The following is a 20,989-nucleotide window of genomic DNA, read 5'->3' as shown; positions in this document are numbered from 1 at the left end:
CAAACGATACGATACATAACGACTACCGATATAATATACCGCGCAAAGTGAAGAAACCCGCACCGGTCACTATATCTGACCCGGAACTTCTTCCTTCGCAGTCCTAATTGAGAGATTCTGGTTTGTACACACAATTCTTCAGCCTCCTCCTCCTTGCGTCGCGTCACTATCAGCATCACTTTCTCACGTACGATCCTTCTCCGTCCACATAGACCTATGAATGCATTAATTTTCTTTTTGTGTTTAAAAAAACTATGGTATTCTAGGATTTCAACTTTATATTTTACACCAAGATATAGTTGTAGATACTAACTCACTCATCTATTACAAAATGACAACAAATGGGTAAAGATAAAGCTAAGACTAAATGTGTATCTGGTGCAAGATGTCGGTGAGAACGTGTTATTGAATCATCGCGAGCCTCCCGGTGCTGCGTCTGTCGAGGACGCGGCGGTGCGCTCACGCAGCGGCGCGTATATATAGCGCGGCGCGCGGCGCACTCATCACACTCCACTCACACCACTCCGCGACAACATGAGAGCCTTCGTGAGTAGCACGCATGCAGCACGGCTTCGTATTCCGTGGCCAGAGTGTGGCAGGTGACAGCAACCCTCGTCTCTTTGTTCCAGATCGTCCTGTGCGCGCTGGTAGCGTTGGCGGCGGGCGGCGCCGTGCGCGAGAAGCGCGGCTTCAGCAGCGGCTGGGGCGGCAGCGCGCTCAGCTCGGGCTGGAGCGGCGGCTACTCGGGCGGCGGCGGCTACGGCGGCGGCTACGGCGGCGGCTTCGGCGGCGGCTTCGGCGGCGGCTATGGCGGCGGCTCCTCGGGCGGCGCCAAGGTGGTGGCCGTGCAGAAGGTGGTCAACGTGCAGCGTGAGATCACCGTGCCGCAGGTCGTGAACGTGCGCAAGGTGGTGTCGGTGCCGCAGGTGGTCACCGTCAAGCAGGTCGTGCCCGTCTCCGGCGGATACTCCGGCGGCGGTTACTCCGGCGGATACTCCGGTGGATACTCCGGTGGCTACTCCTCCGGCGGCTACGGCGGCGGCAGCTCCGGCGGTTACGGCGGCGGCTACTCCAGCGGCGGCTGGTGGTGAACTCTCTAGTCAACGACGTCACAAAAGGCTATTTATGAAATAAACGTTTTTTTTTATTACTTGAATATTCTTTAATAATCATTTAACTTTTACAAAAGAAAGGAATAATTAATGATTATACCTTTACATATAAGTGTAATTTAATGGATACTTGGCAGTTGGCATATGAGATCACAAACTGGCCACTACAGATAAGTACGGTAATACCCGCAAATCCGAAACCTTAATTACTAAATACTGAAATAAAAAAAAACGCGTAACTACCTACTACGGGAACTACCCAGTAACGATTTATGCCAGTAAAAAAATAAATTTCCATTTGTATATAAATCTGATAGTAAATTAAACTCATTAAACAGACACTTGCCTTAGTAATTCTGGGCAGAATCTGCAAGTTGGTAGTTTTCCGGTTGATTCAGTCTCCGAGGGTAAAATTATTATACTTTATTGGTCACGAACATGCAGGTATTTCATAAAAGTATTCCTGCCTTATTATAAAATCACTAGTTTTAACTCCCGGCTTTGCTCGCTGTGATAATGTAGCCTGTATCTGTTGTTCCTCCGCACTTCTATCTCTAGGTATGTAAATGCGAATATAAGACTAGCGACCCTCCCCGGCTTCGCCTGGGTGCAATGGTGATATATTATGCGAGTATTATACATTATACTTCTTCTTAGAATCACACTATCTATTAAAAAAACCGCATCAAAATCTGTTGCGTAGTTTTAAAGATGTATGCATCCAATGGACATAGGGACAGAGAAAACGACTTTGTTTTATACTATGTAGTGATTAGTTGTAACATTATTATTACAAGTTTATAACCTATCACCATTTTCACCATATTTGACTGCACGGTTGGCGCGGTGGTGTGGTTAGGTAATTGGCTGCCGTGCGACGGTTCGCAGGTTCGATACCCTTTGTGTGATCCACAAATTGTTATTTCAGGTCTGAGTGTCATGTGTATGTGAACTTGTATGTTTGACGACAAGACACAGAAGAAATTCCTAGTGAGTAGCGTAGCGTAGGGCGAAGTTTTTTAAGATAAACAAAATCTATCATGAAATCTATAGTAAAATCTTGGAACTGATCCGGAGCTGCGGACTACCTAGCAGGTTATCGGGGCTCCGGCTCAAAGCAGGAGTAGGAACGGGGTGGTTTTTAGTCAGTAAGAGTCTAACACTCCCTCCCGCCTCACCCAAGGAGGGATAAGTAAGTGGATGATTTTCCCCCTCAAAAAAAAAGTAAAACCCTGCAACTGTAATTAGGTCCACTTCCCGATTACCAATAGCTGGTGAAACATTAAGACGATGTGGTGCTGATGTAACATGGAATCATAGTTCTCAGGACCTCAGCACTTAAACATTGGAAATAAATTAAAGTTCTATTGGGAGATATTTTACTAACTTCATAAAGGAGGAGGTACTATGTTCGGATGTTTGTCTTTTCTTTTTGGTTTATTTACCGATTATTCCACCAATTGTGAACCGACTCCCGATAGGATCCCATTTTCACCAGGTCAAGATCTGTTGATGGAATCCTAGGGAAACCGAGGGAGAAGCCATGGTTTCCACCAGCGTAGTCCCTGTGCACCCACGACACCCGAGGCTGTTACAAGTGCTGTGCAAACCATAATGCGAATGATATAACTCCGGTCGATCGGCCCAATTGTATGAAAACTTGACTTTCCTGCGAAAACATTGGCATTCATTTTGTTTTCATACATTTTATGTGTTTGCATGAGGTATACTAATAATGAAGTTGTAGTAGTTACGTAAATACAAGAAGCCGTTAGCGCAGCGCCTGTCGTACTACTCGAGCTATTCTTGTTTATCTAGTAAATAAGTGAAATGAAGTACATTCACTGCGGTTTCTTTTAAATTAATTACTTAATTAAATTATACATTTTAGGATGTTATATTTAGGATAATCTATATTATTTGTCATCGCAACTAGGACAAAATATGAAAATAAATCTTGTAATATTCACTAAAACATAAATAATCCTTTGATTATTTTTAGTCGAGTACATCTCATGTATACTCATCGTTTTTACCAAAAAGTGTTTGAAACCAACATGTGAACATTGTAAGTTAGTTCCCAAGCAAACATACCTGATATAAAACACAAAAGTTGTACACTGGAGTACCTCCTGGCACAATGCGAGCAACTATACTTGGCGCGCATTGCTCGCAGCATGTGAGCAGGCGCTACGTACAACATACACCAAGTATTGTACGCATGTCAACAGCCCACACACCAAAAGCCTACCAGTGCTATAACCGCACGTCGTGCGCATGCTTTCAGCAATTGCCGATTGCAAGACGAATGCTTGCATCTTGCGTAGTTTTGATTGCTTGGAGCGGCAACCTTGCGTCGCTCACTATTCATTCAAATACAATTTGTAGGTTGCATGCATTCATCAATTGACACGTCGTGGACAATAGGCCTTAGATTTTAACTTCAAATATGAGGCTATTTTTTAACATTGCCTTGAAATTAAACGCTGCGCTAGGACTGTCTCCTGTGTCGTGGATGCGTATACAAACATACAATTTTACATACACTTGGCACTGAGACCCGACACAACAATTTGTGGGTCACACAAACACATTGTTTAAGTAATACTTGCAATAACTTGCTAAAAAATCACTTTGTTGCGGCAGAGCGCGCCGTAGCGTAGTTCGTATTATATACATAGTTAGCAGCAGTCGGTCCGCAGAACCCGAGTTCGTAGCGCGTAGCAGCATTATCGCGTAGCGCGTAGCGTAGGCGTGCAAACCGGGGACTCAACTAGCGAGTCAGCCACATGGAAACAGTATACAAAATAAAAATACATGGCCGGACAATTTAGTTACAACAAACACATTTGTACAACAGAAAAATAATAAACTTGTCAGTCCATATTTTGATTATGGTGTAACCTTGCTCGCTACGAGCTGTGCGCTACGGAATATATACTACGAGCTTCTTACTACGCGCTACAAGCTACGCGCTACAGATTACGTGCTACGAGCTACGACTGCAGTACCTCGTACGATCATATTACTAACAACAAAAATAACTACTTTAATTCCATAACTTTTCGAAATTCACCAGATTGTAATCTGGGTCACAAGGTAAAAGGTCACAAGTTTTTCTTACGAGGATTTCAAATATTCCAATCTTGGTGATGTGACATCCGCTCGAAGTAACCCTTTGTGCGATCCACAAATTGTTGTTTCGGGTCTTGTTGTCACGTGTATGTGAACTTGCATGTGAACGCAGCCACTACACAGGAGTAAATCCTAACTTGGGGCAATGTTTTTAAAAAGAAAAATGTACATGTTCAGGTTTCTTAACGATTATTACCACTATATGGCAGTGATGTGAAAGTGATGTAACATTATAACTCGGAAAAAGTAAGACTGCCAGGTTCGAACCTGAACCCACCGTACCATACTGCACCACAACATACATAGGTATCTATTTACTTGAATAATTTGTTACTTTTAGCTATAAAATGATTGTTCGTATAAATGATCAATAGCAGGTTTAAGTAGCATAGAATCAAGAATAGTGGCTGGTGTATACATAATGTATGTATATAGCTCGCCAAAAATTCAAGGTAAAAAATACGTTTCACGCAAGTATATAGTAGAGCATCGTTTACTAATTCAATAGTAAGTGACTAGTGAAGTCATAAATAACAAGCATTCGACACTGTTCCGAGCGCCATCAATTGCGGCGCCGACAGCACCGCCCGGCGCACACACACACACACACACACACACATACACACAAATGGGGCACACCGCGCCGCACATTGTACTGAGTCAACATGATACCACTGCGTGTTTTACATACAAATATCTTTTTTCATCAGAATGTGGTCACCCTGCGCTTTACCTCATTAGAGCAAGACATTACAATGATATAGTGTGTAACACACAGCACACGGGCTCAGCAGTAGTAGCTAAATAAAAACAAAAGCTGTACTCAGATGTGACTCGTGGTTGGAATGACACGACGGGAGCTATATTGTGAGCGAGCGAACTTAGCTCCCGTCATATCAGTTGTCAGGCTTCTTTAACCCCGAACATGAATAGGACACAGTCCCGATGTCGCCAGTAACTCAGTGCGCGCCGCGCCTGCAGCCGGCTGCACTAGAGCTCGGGCGCGCTGTCTGCCACTAATTAACGCCCGCGACGTTTCCTACTTCCACGTGCCGCCTCGTTACCAATCACTACGACTCAGTATTTGGGTCTAAGTCTCACCAGCAATGACAAATATACATAAACTAACAACGGGATCCTACGTACTTTCATCAACTACTCACATTGTTTACCTTCTGGTCCACCGGGTTACCACTGCTACTGCTGACCATAAAGAGTGGGCCAAATAAATTGCGTCATTCAACTTCTAACTGAAAGATTCTTCAGTCTAAAATAATCTTCGAAATGTTTACATTACAATGAGAATAAAAACATTAAACATCAGGTGTAGTATTGTGTTTTCATTAAATGCATGTATTTGTAACAACTCCAGGCACAAAAAGGAGAAATTAAACGTGTACATGTTTATTATGTTTGAAAGTAAGTGGGTAAACATACAATACATTACTTGTTTACTTCCTCGTAAAATTTCAGGTAGCGAGTGTCGTGACGGCGACGGACATAGGACACTTCCGATACTACTGAACGCATGGCGGTGCTGCACCGCGAGGCTTATGTATACGTTGTATGCAAGTGACGCTTGATGTAACCTAGGATAACGGACATATCACATTTAAACGGCACCATCCCAGCATTAACTTGTCATTTTTGAACATGAAATCTTACGAAGGACGACTAATATGTCAAATGAAACAATTGTATTACGTCTCTGGCAGTTGATACTCATTTGCGGGGCACGGGGGTGACACGGGGGTGGCACGGGGGTGACACGGGGGTGACACGGGGGTGACACGGGGGTGGCGATATAAAGGAATGTTGAGAGAGATCGGTGGCGGCACCGCGCCATACGCGGGCGCACCAGATGACCAGAATAACAACAGCACGCCGCGGGCCGCGACCGACATACGCCGCATCAGTAATTCACACAGATCGCGGCGACGTCACGCTGGACATCAATTTAATTGTAAACATGAGTTGTCGCAACAAAGCCATGGATTTGGTTAAATGTTGTAACATGTCCAGTGCGCCCTGTATATAACGCGCACCGCCGCCACTAGTACACCACCCGCCCGGCCGAGCCGAGCTACCAACATGAGAACCAGCGTGAGTACTACTGCTAACTGCTGATGTTAACATAATCCAACTTGATTTTTTTTATTTGCGACATTAACTCTTAATGTTGTAGATTCCCTACATTTTCAATAAATAACAACGCGCTTTTCAAAGTCTGGCAAATCCATATAACAACTATACCTATAACATAACGCCAAGCATAAGTTTGTTCGTGTTGCCCTTATAACACATCAGTAAATATTTAAAAAATACTGGCATGAAAATAACTTTCTTGAATGTTTCCAGGTGATCATACTAGTGCTGGCAGTGAGCGCGCTGGCTGCGGCCGCGCCGAGTGTCCGGTACAGCAGGGTGGTGTACTCCGCGCCGCGCTACTCGGCCGCCCTCGTGCGCGCCCCGGCCGTGCTCTCCGTCAGCAGGGTCGTGGCCGTGCCGCGAGTAATATAATCTGTGTATACTACTGTAATGTGTTGTGGCAGACAACACGCGGGGACTGATGTAACATTGTGTTCCGCGGCAGGTGGTGACGGTGAGCAGAGTGGTGTCGGCGCCGCTCGTGGCGCGCTACGTGCTGCCCGCGCCCGCTCGCCTGGCACTCGCCTGGTAGCCAGCCTCCGCTCAACTTGAGGCAATACGTGGCAATACGCAAGCAGAGGACAGACAGTTCCGTTCCACCGAACCTTTATTTTTTTAACAATAAAAATTATTATTATATTTTTTACAAACTTTTATTTCGCACACAATAATCTAATAATCAGTACTTTCACTAGTGGTTTATTTTGAACTGCGTGACTAAATTCGTAGCCCGATCACGAAAGAAAGATATGTATATCAAGGGCCATTTAAAGATGTTTGTATGGTTTTTATTTGATGTTTACTTCCTGGCATTAGAACTAAGGAATATAAGACTGTCATTATATAGACTGTTTTGCAGCTGTATATTAGCTGTTATAATATATATAAGTATGAGAGTCTGCAGTATGGCACGCATGCTGTATGGTTGTGCGCTCTGGGTGACGTCCTGCGACTGGCAGGCGTGGTGGTACTGTAAGTGCAGCCAAGCAGCTTCAGCCAGGAAGCGAAGTGGTGGAATTATACGCAACTATAGCACGCAACGCGACGTCAGCTGAAACTGAAGTACAGCGTGCGCAGGCGCCGCCAGTCAGTCGAGTTCGTACCTCGCATCCAACATGGACGCACGCGTGAGTTTCTCTTTATAGCTAGCGCAAGCTTACTGTTATAGTTTCGTTTCGTGGTTTCTGGTGTAAAATGTAGATGCTGTCAGCTTATCCACTATTGTGCCAGAAATACGTCGCCCGCAGACCCGTCGCTTAATAGTAATGGAGATTATTGAGATAGAGTGGCGTCTGCGGAAGTCGCAGATCTGTAGGTCTTGAAGTGATAGCTGTGGGTATTGAATGGAGTGTGATATTAATTAAACTTTCAGACGCAACTGGTGATGCTGTGCGCATGCACTATGGCGCTGGGCGAGCCGTTCGGGCAGGCGCTGCCCCGGCGCAGTCGCTACGGCACGTACGCCGACGAGTACTCGCGCGACTTCGAGCCGTACTACTTCGCGGCGGTACCGCTGCACGCGCCCGTGCCCGTGCTGCGCGTGCTCAGCCCGGCGCCGCTGCAGAACCGCGAGCGTGTGCTCACAGCGCCCTCGCGGCACCAGCCCATGTACGCGCGTGCCCCGTACCACGACGCCTCGTACGAGGTCGAAGCCTACGAACCGCCGCAGTATGACAGGTACGCGGCCGCGGCCAACCAGCTGAGCCAGTCGCCGCCGCTGTACGTGGCGACGGCGAGCAGCGGCGCGGCCGACGAGCCGACCGTGCTGTACGCGCGGCCCACGGCGCAGGGCGGCTACACGTACCACGCGGCGCCGGCGCTGCCCCGGCCCGGGCCCGCCAAGCGCGCCCCGGCGGCCGACTCCCCTTATATGATAAGAGTGCACAAGTACAGGGTCGTCAAGGATCGGTAGTCCCTACACATGTTGTTCAAATATCCATAAGTAGTGCGTACACCTAATACAACTGACCATGTACATATTAAAGTAGTACTTACAGTAATTCAAACATTATTTATTGAGATACACCTCGCTCCACGTGTATCTTCTCGTATTTATCGTAATTTTAAGCTACATTTAGTTTCGTTTGTAAAACTACTCTGTAGAACATAAGTAATAAATAAGTTACAATAAGTCTCATGTACTCCTGACTACACATGCCGCTGCCTGCTTGTTGTATTGTTGCTGCGATGTCGATAGCGCTGTTGTACGACAGTGTAATGTATAACTGTGTTACACGTGCTCATCATTGTATGTGTGTACCACAATCCAACGCTCAGTCGCTATATTATATCGTCATAAATCTCCATTACGATATTCCTCCGTTTTACATTTGTAAGATATTCACAAGGAAAGCTCTCCCGAGTAATGTAATTCAATCGAATTTATTTAGATTTAAGTATCTAGTAATTAAATAATATATCTAATTTTGAGTAACTTGTTTTCGTTAAACTCCCTGTAATTTGACCGAATGGTATGTATTGTACAAGGTAAAGCATGAATTTGGACTTCTTTACCAAACAAGACTGCTGCCCTCTAGTACCTACTTATAGGTAGCCGTGGACTGTAACAACACAGTCTGCAGTAGTGCCTGTAGTATGGCCATGAAAATACAATTAATTACATATAGTCCTTGACATAACTAGTGAAAACTGAGTATTAAGTAGGTATATTCTAGAATACTTAACATACATACCCCTTAGAACAAGTAGCTACTGTAGAAAATAAGTCCCGTGGAGAATTCGTCGGTACGTTAATGTATGCAGGAAGTGAGTGCTATGTGAGCTGATTTAAACACGCAATGTTCGTTAATTAGCACGAGTGCGCATGCGCAGCGGGCTCGTGTCCACTATGTACTCGTACCAACAAATTCAAGAAACTGTTCGTCCACGTCGTTGCTGCATTGAAATAAGTTCGTCCATTTTTTCATAGCCGTGTGGTTCCGCTTCCGTCGTAAGCCCCGGCTTCCTAGATACCGCGCCTGGCTGAATTGCTGAGCCGTTCTGACATGTAACCACTGAACCACTCCACAATCCACATCACACGCCTAAATCTATTTTTTATTTGCAATAATTATTTGTAGCAAGTTTACACGACTCGACTATTGCAATATTGGTAATACCTTATATAAAGTAATAGGTCTATCTATACCTGCTTTCGAGAAATAGATACGTATTATTTCATTTCTAAAATTCTAGAAATATCTACAATGTGTTAAATTCGATTGGACAAAACAATATTGTTTTTTTTATTGTTCAGGGCAAATATAGCCAAAGACAATATATTTTAGTAAAGGGAACAAAATATGATGTGATATTATGCATTTACTGTAAAAACAAAATCGTATCTGATGACGTATAGTTATCTAGGGCAAGTGACCCGGTTGTGGCCACCGACCCCTTTGTGGCCATTTGGACCTTCAAATATTTATAACTAAGGCATGGACAAATAAATTACTCTGTGATGTACAGTATTTAAAATATTGAATATTGGAGACACTGATACCGTTGGCAGCTTTGATGTGTCAAACTTCACTTCGATGCAACAAGTCATTCTTTTTAGTTGAGGGTGAAATTGTTAAGATCTTAACAAAAAGGCTAAGGCGAGCGGGTGAGGATTTGGTTTTTATTTTTTAAATCTTTGCTTATTGTTTGGATGTTTATGTTAATACTACATGAAGAATATATTGTCTAAGTGAAACTAAAGTTATTTTGTCGCCATATGTTTCTGAAGTGCGGTTATTGGAAGGTGGCCACTAATGGAGACAAAATTATGAATTTCTCCATCTTTGGCCACATGGCTGGCCAAAACTAATGTACACAGACACCCGACTTCTCCCCCTTTATTTTATCGTGGCTTTTTCTCCTTGGCTTTACATATCAACAAATACATATTATTCATTTTCAGAGATGCAATAAATTGCCTTTACACAAAGGGGAGGTCAGTTTACTTTGCAGCTTTTACCAACGTCATATAAATGTTGATCTCTTTATTTGTAAGTTAAATTCAAGTGAAGTAATAATATTTCATATTTTCCAAACTAAATAAAAACCATTGTTTGTAAAATGTCCAATTTAATTAATAAATTTTGATTACTTTTATTGTATTTTTTGATGGCCAGAACTGGCACACGACCGTGGCCACAAATGGCACGAATCTGGCCAAAAATGGCACAAACTCCCTTTTTTTTTCTTTCTTATACAGTTATTTTTCTATTGGACGTTCTTTAAAAAAAGGGTTTTCTTAGGCAAGGTTAATACATGTTAAATGACTTTTTACAAGAAATATGTTCGTGATAACAAAAACTATAAGTTAAGAAAGCTTCAAAGTCGACAAAATTCTTAAAGTGGCCACAACCGGGTCACTTACGATACTTCTAGTTGGTAGCAAATTAATTAATTACAATAATTACTTGACTCCTATACCTACAGACATAGGTACCTTAGGTATAGAAACTTGAAGAAATTGTAAACTTTCCATAATTCGAAGTCGGTAAAAAGGTAAAAATCCACTAATCCATGGATAAATGATTTTTTTGAGGAGGACAAGGAGAGTCAGATTGACTTAAAACACTCTATTCCAACTCTTGCTTCGACCCGAAGCCCCAGCGGATAAATGGACATCACGTAAGAAACATCTAAGTTCTACAGTTTTTAAATTACATTGACTTACGTGTTATCCACGTAAAAGTACCTACACCTGTACCAATCTTTTGACTCTTGTTGCTACAAATATTTATTCCTATGTATTATTTTCGATTACGTTATCCTGAATAGTGTTTTAGTAAAAGTGAAGAATAAGTTCTTAGCCAACTGCTTTGGTTTGAAAAAGGATGTCTCATTATTTGTAGCTACAAGAGTCAAAGACTGGCACAGGTGAACTCTTTCGTGTGCGTCGGGGGGCGGGTTGGGGCGATGGCCCAGGGCGACAAATTCTGGGGGCGCCAAAAAAATTAAAAACTACTACTAACACTTGATAATGCTTCCCTCAAGTGGGCGCCGCAATATTTTCGCCCGGGGTGTCAGTGGCCCTCACGCCGGCACTGCGTGGATACTTAGAATTTTTGACATATTTTTCTGATAACAGTTGGAACCTTGCCGATGATGCCCTGGTGCCACTTGGATGTCGACTTCAGGTGTCCCCGTATATGAGTAGGTATGTAGGACATAACAATATGATCTACTTAAAATAATAGTGTAAATAAAATCCAACTTTTCGCCTACTCTTTAAACAACTTTGGATATCGGCCAAAGACACGCCACTTTTTTTGTCTATGGCCGTAATGAAATGAAACCCAATTATTGTTATATCAGTATCCATTTTTTTAGTATCTTACACAATCCTACGAATTTGGGTTCGGGTCGACATTTTATATGAATCAGATGTCATCTTATATTTTACCGACTATATATTATCGGACGTCATTAACGTCATGAATGTCAATGTCACTTAGACAAAGGATATGATCAGTCACACCAAAGTGTCACACAGTCAGCCGGGTAGCCGCCAAATTACTGTTTGTTGTTTGTAAACTTTGTTCAAGTTACAGCAAGTTTATTTTGACCTTATCTTATAAGAATTCTCAGCTTTACTTCTGTGATAGTGTAATACCATTGACCTTCGAAATCGTAGTTTTATATTTAATTTTAATTTAATAAACATAAAATGCCTAGAGTAAAAATTGATTATATCGTCAGTTTTAGCAGTGAAGATCCTGTAAGTATGCATTAATAGAGTTTCCTTTCATTAATTCCTAATTTTACGTAACTATGTTCAAATCTTGTATTTGTTTAATCCCCTAAGACTATACTGAGTGTAACCTTGTTGTTCCATAAGTTGTATAAGTGCCCTATACTACCTACCTGACCTACACGTTGTGTATTGCCGACAGGAGCACCCGGCTAGCAACCTGTTGAACTTGGAAGTCAGCAAGAAGAAGTGGCTGTGTGCCAAGGGTGAGACGACATGTTCTGTAGTGCTGCAGCTGCCAAGAGCTGTCAAGGTAGTTAGGTCCTGTTTTGTTAAAGAAATCATTTCTCACATGCTATTGGACTGCCCAGACTGCTGGGAATTCAATAAAATGTTACATCTGTATGATAAGATGTTATCATTACACTGGGACAAAGATGTCACTTTATATAACTATTTTACATGCACACTACATTCTGCCAACATCTTCGCCCACATTCCCGTGTGATAAAAATTAGCTTATACATTATTCCAGACCATAATTTACCCCTGTTCCAAATTTCATCTCAATCCCTTCAGCCGTTTTGATGTGAAAGAGTAACAAACTTCCATACATACTCATAAACTTTTGCATTTATAATATTAGTAAGATGACGTACACTAGAACAAACTCAGCAGCCAGTCATCCAGCTACCGTGCTACACTGCCAACCATTTGCCATTAAATATAAGACTTCATGACATCACAATGTATTTGTGTAAAAATAACATAAATACTTATTTCTTAAAATCTAGTTAGAAAACAATGAAAATTTAGTATATCATAAAACATTTAATGATAGTATACCTGATTATATTCAGACATTTTATTGTTATGAAAAGTTTAAATAGGTTAGTGTTATATATTTACTTGTTTTTATTAGCTGTAAGTGTTACATGACCTATAAATAAATACATTTATTTTTGACTAAGTAAATACACATTTTCTGTAATTATTTTCTAGATATCCAGTTTAAACATAGGAGCCTACCATGCAGCCTTAGTGGAAGTATTAGTAGGAAGATCAGAATCAACAAATGAACAATATCAGGTGTGAACATTGTTGTTGTCATAACTACTGCTAAAATCTTCCAACACACTAAATATTTATTTATTTGACCAATAGCATAACTACACTGAAAATTCATCAGGCTGTCCTCTATTCTCAATATAAAACAGAGAGAATTTCTCTAACAGGGCCCCACCTTCCATTTGGCGGCCCTCTTTACTCCTGTGCTCTTTATTAGAAAGGTTGTGGACATTGCATAGAGTGCAGTGAAGTAATGTTGAAGTGCTAGGTGCTGGTGCCGAGCTGCGTGTTTCTGTCGCGCGAGGAGTCGCGGCGCGGCGCCGAGCCGGCGCGCGTGCGCTCGTTCTCCGGCGAGCAGCTCGCGCAGCCCGCGCGGGACATGCGCTGGGACCGCCTGCGAGTCATATGTTCCCAACCACACAACAAACACTGCCAGGTACGAGCACAACCATTGTCGGTCTATTCACTCCGTTACCATCATGAGTTTAATACTATTTGTGTTGGAATATATTATAATTACGTTGCACTTTTAGTTTGGCCTGTCTTTCGTGCATATTGACGAGGCTGAGAGCAGCGCACCCACGGGCGTACCTCAGCGACTACTGGCACTAGACACCTTTTCTTCAGATGAGGATGATTTCAAGCCAGGAGAACTATTTGCTAAACACCTTCAGAAGACAAATACTGAGGATGTGCCTCCTCCCAGTAATACTGGTGTGTGTGTACTCAGCTATTACAATATACAACCAGTTATTACTCTGTATTAAATGAGCAGTAAAGTATTAATGGTATTTCAAATACCTAAATATTAATTTAAAGTGTTTCTTTAAATTACATTATAGTATATTGTCAGAATATTGCTTGTAGTTTAAAAAGTCTATGGGAGGCTGCAGCCTCCTAGCCTTCAGTTGCAGCACAAAAAGGCTACCAGGCCCGGATAATGGAGAGTATACTTATTTGATGACATTGATGATTATTAATTACTATTTTCGTATTTTCAGGTGCTCAAATAAGGCAAGCGACATCACAAGCTCTAAAAAATATATCTGACTCTTCGACAAAACTTATGAAGAATCCAATTAACAGACCGAGCGGTAGCTCCAATGACAACAAAGCTAGTACATCGCGGCGACCGGACGTACAAGTCCGACAGCCTGGGCCCCGCCAGGACGAAGGGGCCCCGCCCCGCCACGCGGCTCAGACAAGTGCGCCCGCAGAGACGAGTAGGTCAGCGAAGAAACCAAACAGAGACAGCGAGAAGTCATCAGCAGACCAGAACAGAGATATAAAAACAAAGAAACGCGTGCGCTCCGAGAGCCAGGAGCGACCAGCCGTGCCGACAGGTTGGTCTGTGGCGTACCTTGTGTTTGAACATTAGTTAATGTCGCGAGCCACTCCTTGTAAAAATATGTGTAAAAATATGTAGTAAATTTATTATAATAATTATATTAATTTTATATGTGCAACATGTTCACAAACAGTACATGATTTTTTATTAGTTAGTTTTTTAATTGTAGAAATACAATATAAACTAAATATGGCTGTTAAAAGTTGCGAGTGATGCGATGAGTGATGTTTTTGGTGATGGTTTGCACAGAATGTTTGCTGAGTGGCGCCACATTGGTGCTGAGCGGGTACGTCAACCCACACCGCGCCGCCGTGCGACAGGACGCGCTGGCACTGGGGGCCCGCGTACTGCCCGACTGGGGGCCCACCTGCACGCATCTCATGTAAGTACTACCGCGCCAGGACGCGCTGGCACTGGGGGCCCGCGTACTGCCCGACTGGGGGCCCACCTGCACGCATCTCATGTAAGTACTACCGCGCCAGGACGCGCTGGCACTGGGGGCCCGCGTACAGTTTATTGTGCTGTTCATTTTGAAAATATAGTCATTCCTACTGGAGTAACGTTGACGCAAATTGAATACGAGTCATTGAAGTGACAAATATGATTTCTGATTAGTTTATACATTGTATGGTTGGTTTTTTGCATTGCTCAATATATAAAATGGGTTTTTAGTAATTGGAAATGTTGTCCCCAGCTGTGCGTTCCCCAACACGCCGAAGCTGCGCGCGGTGCGGGCGGGCCCCGGCGGGCGCGCGGTGCCGGCGGCGCGCGCGGAGTGGCTGGCCGCGTGCCGCGCGCGCCGCCGACTGCTGCCCTGGCAGTGGTTCGCCACGGAGCCCGAGCGACGCATCGCACCGGACGAAGAGCCCCCACACGACGTCGACTCCGGTAACCTCTACTTACTACCGAATGCTTTGATAAGCTTCTCTCGACTAAACTTTACCCCTTCGACCTTCGTACATTCAACAACTCTCAATCTATACTGATCTATAAAACTGAAGAATTTGTTTATGTGTTCAAATGAAAGTATTTATCTCAGGAACTACTGGTTCGAATTAATATATTATTTTTGTCTTGGATAGGATTTTGGGTTCGATTATGGTTGGATTTTTGTAGAGCGCGACACGGACGATGAAATCGAAGAAGTACTACGAGATCAAAAGAAACGGCGAACGGAGGCGAGCCCGGTGGAGCTCCGAGACGACAGCGACAGCGACGGGCAGTCCACGGACGAGCCCGGCCCCGCGGCCTCGCCCCCGCCGCCCGGCGCCGGCGCGCTGCCCGCCTTCCTGGACGGCTGCACGTTCTCGCTGCGCGCCGCCAGCGCCGCCGCCGCGCCCCGCCTGGCGCGGTACGTGCGCGCGTACGGCGGCGAACTGCTCGACGACGGCGACGCGACTGACGGCGCGACTGATGGCGCGACTGACGGCGCGACTGACGGCGCGCACTACGTGCTGGACGCGCGCGGCGCGGCGTGGCTGGCGCGCTGTCACGCCGCGCAGACACGGCTGCCCTACCCCTGACTTCATTATTTCAGATTATATAATCTTTATAAAGACTATTGCCTTTTATTGACGTTAATTCAAATCATGGAGTCTAATTAACCGGTTAATGAAACTTGGTGCACGCACGCATTGTATCAACGTCTTTAAACTTAGTTATGAACATTTTCTCCAAATTAATGTCACCTTGTCTCCTAGGTTCAGTGGTAAAATTTTATTGATGTAACGAAACCATAGCAATCTATCTACCTGAATCAGTATTGGTTAGTCTTAAAGCTATCCATATATCAACAATGTATGAGAATGCAGAAGATGTACTTATTGTTTGTTACTTTTACGAAAAAACTATTACGGTAAAATAAGGTAACATCTGTGTCAATTCACCCCGTTACACGGATTTGGAGGAGGTACAGAGATAGAGTATGGAATAATACATGGCGTATATTTGTCGCGACCGTTGGCCAAGGCTTTTATCATAAGATTACGCTGATTTCGTTACCGTCTCACCCAGAGAAAGAAGAGGATTGTATGATTTTCCATATGTACCAACAAAAAGGTTTCCTACGCAAGATATGCATAATAAAAATAGCCTTGTGAGAGTTTATAAATTTATTGAATGGTTATGTGTAGATGTGACTGGGGCGGGTGTCGATGCCGGCGTACGTGTCGGTCACTGCGAGGTGAGCAGCGTGAGCTTCTCGTTGAGCTGCAGCTGGGTCTTGATGAGCTGGGCCAGCGTCACCACCTGCACGCCACAGACAGACATACTCACTCTCTGCTAATGTTACTACATTATGATAATATATAATAAAATATTATTGGCCAACACAATACATCACCACAGACAATTCCGGATTATAATACACTAGTTGTTGTCTGTAACTTTGCCTACATGGAAGTTTATTCTATGATAGAAAAAATAATGTTTTTTCCATCACATCCAATACACACCCAAAACCTCTATTTAATTCCTTAATAAAGAATTCATCAGCAGTGATTGAAATAGGTAGTGCTTATTAGCCTAAACTTTGAGAGAGAAAAGAAACAAAGAGTTCCTACACTACCTATTCCTATCAATGTTCATGAGGCATTTGGTCTAAAAAAAATAAAACTGGGCAGACCTAAGATTATTTCGAATAGTTTGGCCACATGAAGAAATTAAAATATATAATATAGACTGACATAATCTTTTCTAAGTAATTAATGTAGTTAAAAAAGCAATATAGTGAGGTAAAAATAGTAATAAAAGTAATAAGAATCTCAGAACACTCCTAGGGTTATGGCCGATATAAATAATTAATCCGAATACGAAATCGTTGGATTAAGTTCTATTGAAATGATATCTATTTCATTTCTGTCAAAACCATAAATAGATCCAGAGACCAGTAATTTCGAAGCATTAGTGAGAAAGAAAAATGGAGGCATCACCATGAGTAGATCTTTGACGCTGGAGGCGAAGGCGTCTGCGAAGGTATCGGCGGCGAGGTTGGGCACGGAGTTGACGAGCTCGAGCAGCTCGCGGCCGGCCGCGTTGTTGGGCGCGGCGCGCTCCGCCAGCACGTCCTCCACGTGCGCCAGCACCTGCTCCAGCAGCCCCGACAGCGACGCCGCCGCCTCCGCCACCTGCGCCAGGTCCAGCATCGGCGCCACCTGCCGCGACCGCCCGGCCGCGCCCATCGTCTTCTGGCACAGGTTCAGGCCTACGATCTGAAAGTTTACACTGGGTTCTTACTTACTTGAAACTTAATGATTGTATCCCAAATATGTAAAGAATCTTCTGAACTATATAGCTTCAATGTGTGATGAGTTTTATTAAAAGCCCGATTCAGTACCTCTATGGCAAATTTTACAACGCCTCTATTGGTGACCTGTGGAACTAAAATTAGCCATACAAAAAATTTACGACGTCGCTAGCGACAACCGACAAATACTATTACTTCCAACTCATGGTAGAGGTACAAGACTCAATTCTGACACCTTCTAATCTGAGACAGCGACTGGTCGACTAGTAGGCAATGAATAATAGTTTCGTAATCACAATAATGACAACAGCACCTCTGGCTCGTAGCACGTGAGGCCGACATCGATGGGCGTGAACATGCAGCCCTGCTTGCCGCGCGGCACGCCCAGCGCCACGCAGACGTAGGCGCGCAGTCCCATGCGCGCGCCCTGCAGCGACGTGTCCAGCGTCACGTGCACGGGCTCGCGGCACTCGCGCGAGTAGTACTCGTGGATCACCGACGAGTGGTTCGTCACCTCCGCGCCCGTCGCCCACCACCCTGCAACCACACACTCTACCATGTAATAGCCAGCCCATTGCGACCTTAAAAGGGAGTCAGTGCAACTGAAATAACCAGCATTGGTTTCCAATGTGAAGAACATAACAATGATAAATTATATTAAAATTAATCTATTTTAATTTTTTTACGTAATTTGAGTATAATGTGAATAAGTAAATATTTCTGTTTGTAAACGCACCTAAAACACACGGTTTACTTATTTATTTATTTGTTTGTTTGTTTGTTTGATCGCATTACATCGGACCACTCATGATAATGGAATTTTCTTTTGGTATTGTATAGTTATCGAGGAAGCCTATAACAGACTTTAAAACATGCTACAATCTATAGGGGCTGAGTGGCGGGTGCACCAGGAGTAACACCATAAAATATTAAATCTTATTCCCTCACCAATAGTTATTACAATACAATAAGTACAAACATTACTATAACTCACCGACAATATTCTCTGATGCATTCACTCTCCTGTTTAACTCGTACACGTCCATGGCGTAGTTGAGTTCGGCCTCGACTTGGTCAGCATGTTCCTTGTGTGGTACACAGAAGCAGTTTGTCACTTCCACGACCCCCTTGTCGCAGGTACCTTAACATCACAACAATATAACCTCAAAACAACCCTTCCCATACATATTATATTAGGATATTATAGTCTTCACAAACCAATAAATGACTAGATATCTATTACGTTAAATGTAGATGCAATAAGCAGTTTAATGAATATGTTTTAATAATAGTAGGACGAAATACAGGCACATGACGATGTCAGCCGTAAACATTTTTAATGGAATTGTTTTACAAGCGTCTTTTTTTAACTACAATACTTACCCAACAAAGTACCAATAACTCTGTGTGAATCTGCATTTCGCCTCTCGTAAGCATCTACTATTTGAAATAACACCACAGGGTGAATCTTGACACTTAAATTCAACGCCATGTTGACTTGATAAGGGCTGATGTTGTCAAAGAGAATATGGAAGTTGTATTCGTTGTATTAGTGCATTAGATATTTTGCTACAGAGTATAAAATGTGGCACTATGGTCAAGGGACCTATTAAAAATAGAATATTATGTTCCCAATGGATATAATAGATCAGGCTATATTATATCTTCTATTTTCCACGATCTCTAATCTTGGAAGATTACGATTAATGAATGAATCTATCTGTTTTAGTTTTACTCAATATTATGAAGTTTTACTATTGATAGCTTCAGCGTTTTTTTAATCTGTCAGTTTTGACATCGACTGTCAATGTCAATAGTGTCAAATTAGATTCAATTTGGCATGGCAGATTTACCGAGTACGGAACGTGTTGCATCATTTATTTTTAATTTTCTTGTTGGTTATTTTTGTGTTAGGCTGCTTTTGAAGTTAGGAAAGAGAAAAATATGTTAAAAGCTTTGAAATAATCGATACAGGGAAAAAATACTACTATAAAGGGATCCCAACTAAAAGCTTTTCGAACTTCATTCTTTCAATAATAGGTTTGATTTTATTAACGAATTGGATTATTATTTCCAAAGATGTATCGTAACTTAGTTAGAATTTTGGAACCTATTAGAAATCAATTGGTAAGCTCTCGTGTCAAATAAAACAGTAATACTTGCTTGATTGATTGGTAATAACAAAGCGCTGCTACTGATTTGTATGTTATGTTGGTAGTCCAGGAAGGCACGACTGGGCAGTGCAGCTGATGGCGGCAACGCATTCGAACGGAACAGCATTTCCAAGGAGCAACAGCTGTCTGAAATTCTGAAGCGTTCACTACCTGGCATCACTTATGTCAGTGTACAAGACATATCCGGAGGCTGTGGTGCCATGTTTGAGGTAATAATTATTTAAAATTAGGTCTCTTTAGCAAATACTATTATAGCTGCCTTCATTTTGTATAGGATATGAACTGCTCTCTGTAGATTTTTTTTTTTATTTCAGATTAATGTAGAAGCCAAAGAGTTCTCTGGCTTATCCCGAGTCAAGCAGCACCGATTGGTAACCGAGTCATTGAAGAGTGAGATAGCGGAAATGCATGGCATACGTATAAACACTACAGTCCCAACAGCTGGTGATAAGTGATAATGTTTGTAATACTACCTGTGATAATTATGTTATGTTCCAGCAAAACAAGAGAAGCATAATCCTCCAAGTTGTGCCCAATGGTAGTCTAGACTATGAAGCTTTGTTGATTTTTGTTAAATATTTATTGTTATAGTTTTACAATAACAAGTTGTTTGACTTTAGTATAGCCAAGTTATAATAATAAAGTTATGGAAAATATTGTAATAAATAGATAAATAAAGTGTTTATTTCAGTGTTACTGTAATATTGTAAAGTCGAAAGTATTTAATTAATTTAATTAATTAATAATATTCATGCTGCCACTTTTGAATAGACGAAATTTAATTGGTTGTTGGTTTTTCAGTGCTTAAAGAGAGATATCTGCTTGTAGCAAAATATACAATTATATGTAGAAGGAATGAGGCTGAGACAGAAACTAGATCACAATACTCAACATAGAAAAAATGAATGTTGCTCTCATTGAAAAAAAATAAAAATAAATAAGTCCCTAAGATAGGCAATGAAAACTATAAGATTCGTATTTTTTTATTTTGCCATTTAGGATAACAATGTTTAAAAAAAAACATCTTTTAGGAGTGGGAGCAAATATTCATATCTACGAATTAAATATACTTAG

The 20,989-nt window shown here is 42.5% G+C and overlaps 5 protein-coding genes across 5 annotated transcripts; 4 read left to right on the top strand and 1 right to left on the bottom strand.

Annotated features, from left to right (window-relative positions):
• The first annotated feature begins 381 nt into the window (after nucleotides 1–381).
• Nucleotides 382–1,150, top strand: LOC118267834 (keratin, type I cytoskeletal 10-like). Its single transcript, XM_035582074.2, has 2 exons — nucleotides 382–546; nucleotides 630–1,150. The coding sequence occupies exons 1-2, from the start codon at nucleotides 535–537 to the stop codon at nucleotides 1,089–1,091; spliced, it is 474 nt and encodes a 157-aa protein (XP_035437967.2). The 5' UTR covers nucleotides 382–534; the 3' UTR covers nucleotides 1,092–1,150.
• A 4,941-nt stretch (nucleotides 1,151–6,091) lies between these two features.
• On the top strand, nucleotides 6,092–8,825 carry LOC118267647 (uncharacterized). Its single transcript, XM_035581755.2, has 4 exons — nucleotides 6,092–6,350; nucleotides 6,606–6,758; nucleotides 6,841–7,522; nucleotides 7,768–8,825. Exons 3-4 carry the CDS (start codon nucleotides 7,511–7,513, stop codon nucleotides 8,305–8,307), a joined length of 552 nt encoding a protein of 183 aa, XP_035437648.1. The 5' UTR covers nucleotides 6,092–6,350; nucleotides 6,606–6,758; nucleotides 6,841–7,510; the 3' UTR covers nucleotides 8,308–8,825.
• Nucleotides 8,826–11,857: 3,032 nt separating this feature from the next.
• On the top strand, nucleotides 11,858–16,055 carry LOC118267365 (DNA repair protein XRCC1). The gene is made up of 9 exons (XM_035581280.2): nucleotides 11,858–12,108; nucleotides 12,284–12,394; nucleotides 13,084–13,170; nucleotides 13,418–13,585; nucleotides 13,683–13,863; nucleotides 14,151–14,492; nucleotides 14,747–14,879; nucleotides 15,192–15,385; nucleotides 15,614–16,055. Exons 1-9 carry the CDS (start codon nucleotides 12,058–12,060, stop codon nucleotides 16,018–16,020), a joined length of 1,674 nt encoding a protein of 557 aa, XP_035437173.2. The 5' UTR covers nucleotides 11,858–12,057; the 3' UTR covers nucleotides 16,021–16,055.
• Nucleotides 16,056–16,590: 535 nt separating this feature from the next.
• LOC118267366 (eukaryotic translation initiation factor 3 subunit F) lies at nucleotides 16,591–19,293 on the bottom strand. The gene is made up of 5 exons (XM_035581281.2): nucleotides 19,125–19,293; nucleotides 18,736–18,882; nucleotides 18,055–18,278; nucleotides 17,428–17,706; nucleotides 16,591–16,744 (listed from the first exon to the last, which is right to left on the bottom strand). Exons 1-5 carry the CDS (start codon nucleotides 19,231–19,233, stop codon nucleotides 16,670–16,672), a joined length of 834 nt encoding a protein of 277 aa, XP_035437174.1. The 5' UTR covers nucleotides 19,234–19,293; the 3' UTR covers nucleotides 16,591–16,669.
• A 267-nt stretch (nucleotides 19,294–19,560) lies between these two features.
• Nucleotides 19,561–20,587, top strand: LOC118267368 (bolA-like protein 3). The gene is made up of 3 exons (XM_035581282.2): nucleotides 19,561–19,868; nucleotides 19,960–20,124; nucleotides 20,230–20,587. Exons 1-3 carry the CDS (start codon nucleotides 19,821–19,823, stop codon nucleotides 20,368–20,370), a joined length of 354 nt encoding a protein of 117 aa, XP_035437175.1. The 5' UTR covers nucleotides 19,561–19,820; the 3' UTR covers nucleotides 20,371–20,587.
• The last annotated feature ends 402 nt before the right edge of the window (nucleotides 20,588–20,989 follow it).

This window comes from Spodoptera frugiperda, chromosome 6 (assembly GCF_023101765.2).
Source record: "Spodoptera frugiperda isolate SF20-4 chromosome 6, AGI-APGP_CSIRO_Sfru_2.0, whole genome shotgun sequence".
NCBI classification, from domain to species: domain Eukaryota; kingdom Metazoa; phylum Arthropoda; class Insecta; order Lepidoptera; family Noctuidae; genus Spodoptera; species Spodoptera frugiperda.
The sequence above is the reverse complement of the archived record's forward strand: the minus strand, read 5'-3'. Positions and strand labels throughout refer to the sequence as shown.

Coding starts and splice junctions, on each gene's coding strand:
- LOC118267365 (XM_035581280.2), top strand. CDS start 12,058: ATGCCTAGAGTAAAAATTGATTATATCGTCAGTTTTAGCAGTGAAGAT. Junction 13,586..13,682: donor CACACAACAAACACTGCCAG/GTACGAGCACAA, acceptor TTGCACTTTTAG/TTTGGCCTGTCTTTCGTGCA. Junction 13,864..14,150: donor GCCTCCTCCCAGTAATACTG/GTGTGTGTGTAC, acceptor TCGTATTTTCAG/GTGCTCAAATAAGGCAAGCG.
- LOC118267368 (XM_035581282.2), top strand. CDS start 19,821: ATGTATCGTAACTTAGTTAGAATTTTGGAACCTATTAGAAATCAATTG. Junction 19,869..19,959: donor AACCTATTAGAAATCAATTG/GTAAGCTCTCGT, acceptor TTATGTTGGTAG/TCCAGGAAGGCACGACTGGG. Junction 20,125..20,229: donor GCTGTGGTGCCATGTTTGAG/GTAATAATTATT, acceptor TTTTTATTTCAG/ATTAATGTAGAAGCCAAAGA.
- LOC118267366 (XM_035581281.2), bottom strand. CDS start 19,233: ATGGCGTTGAATTTAAGTGTCAAGATTCACCCTGTGGTGTTATTTCAA. Junction 18,883..19,124: donor AGTTATTGGTACTTTGTTGG/GTAAGTATTGTA, acceptor TGTGATGTTAAG/GTACCTGCGACAAGGGGGTC. Junction 18,279..18,735: donor TGCATCAGAGAATATTGTCG/GTGAGTTATAGT, acceptor GTGTGGTTGCAG/GGTGGTGGGCGACGGGCGCG.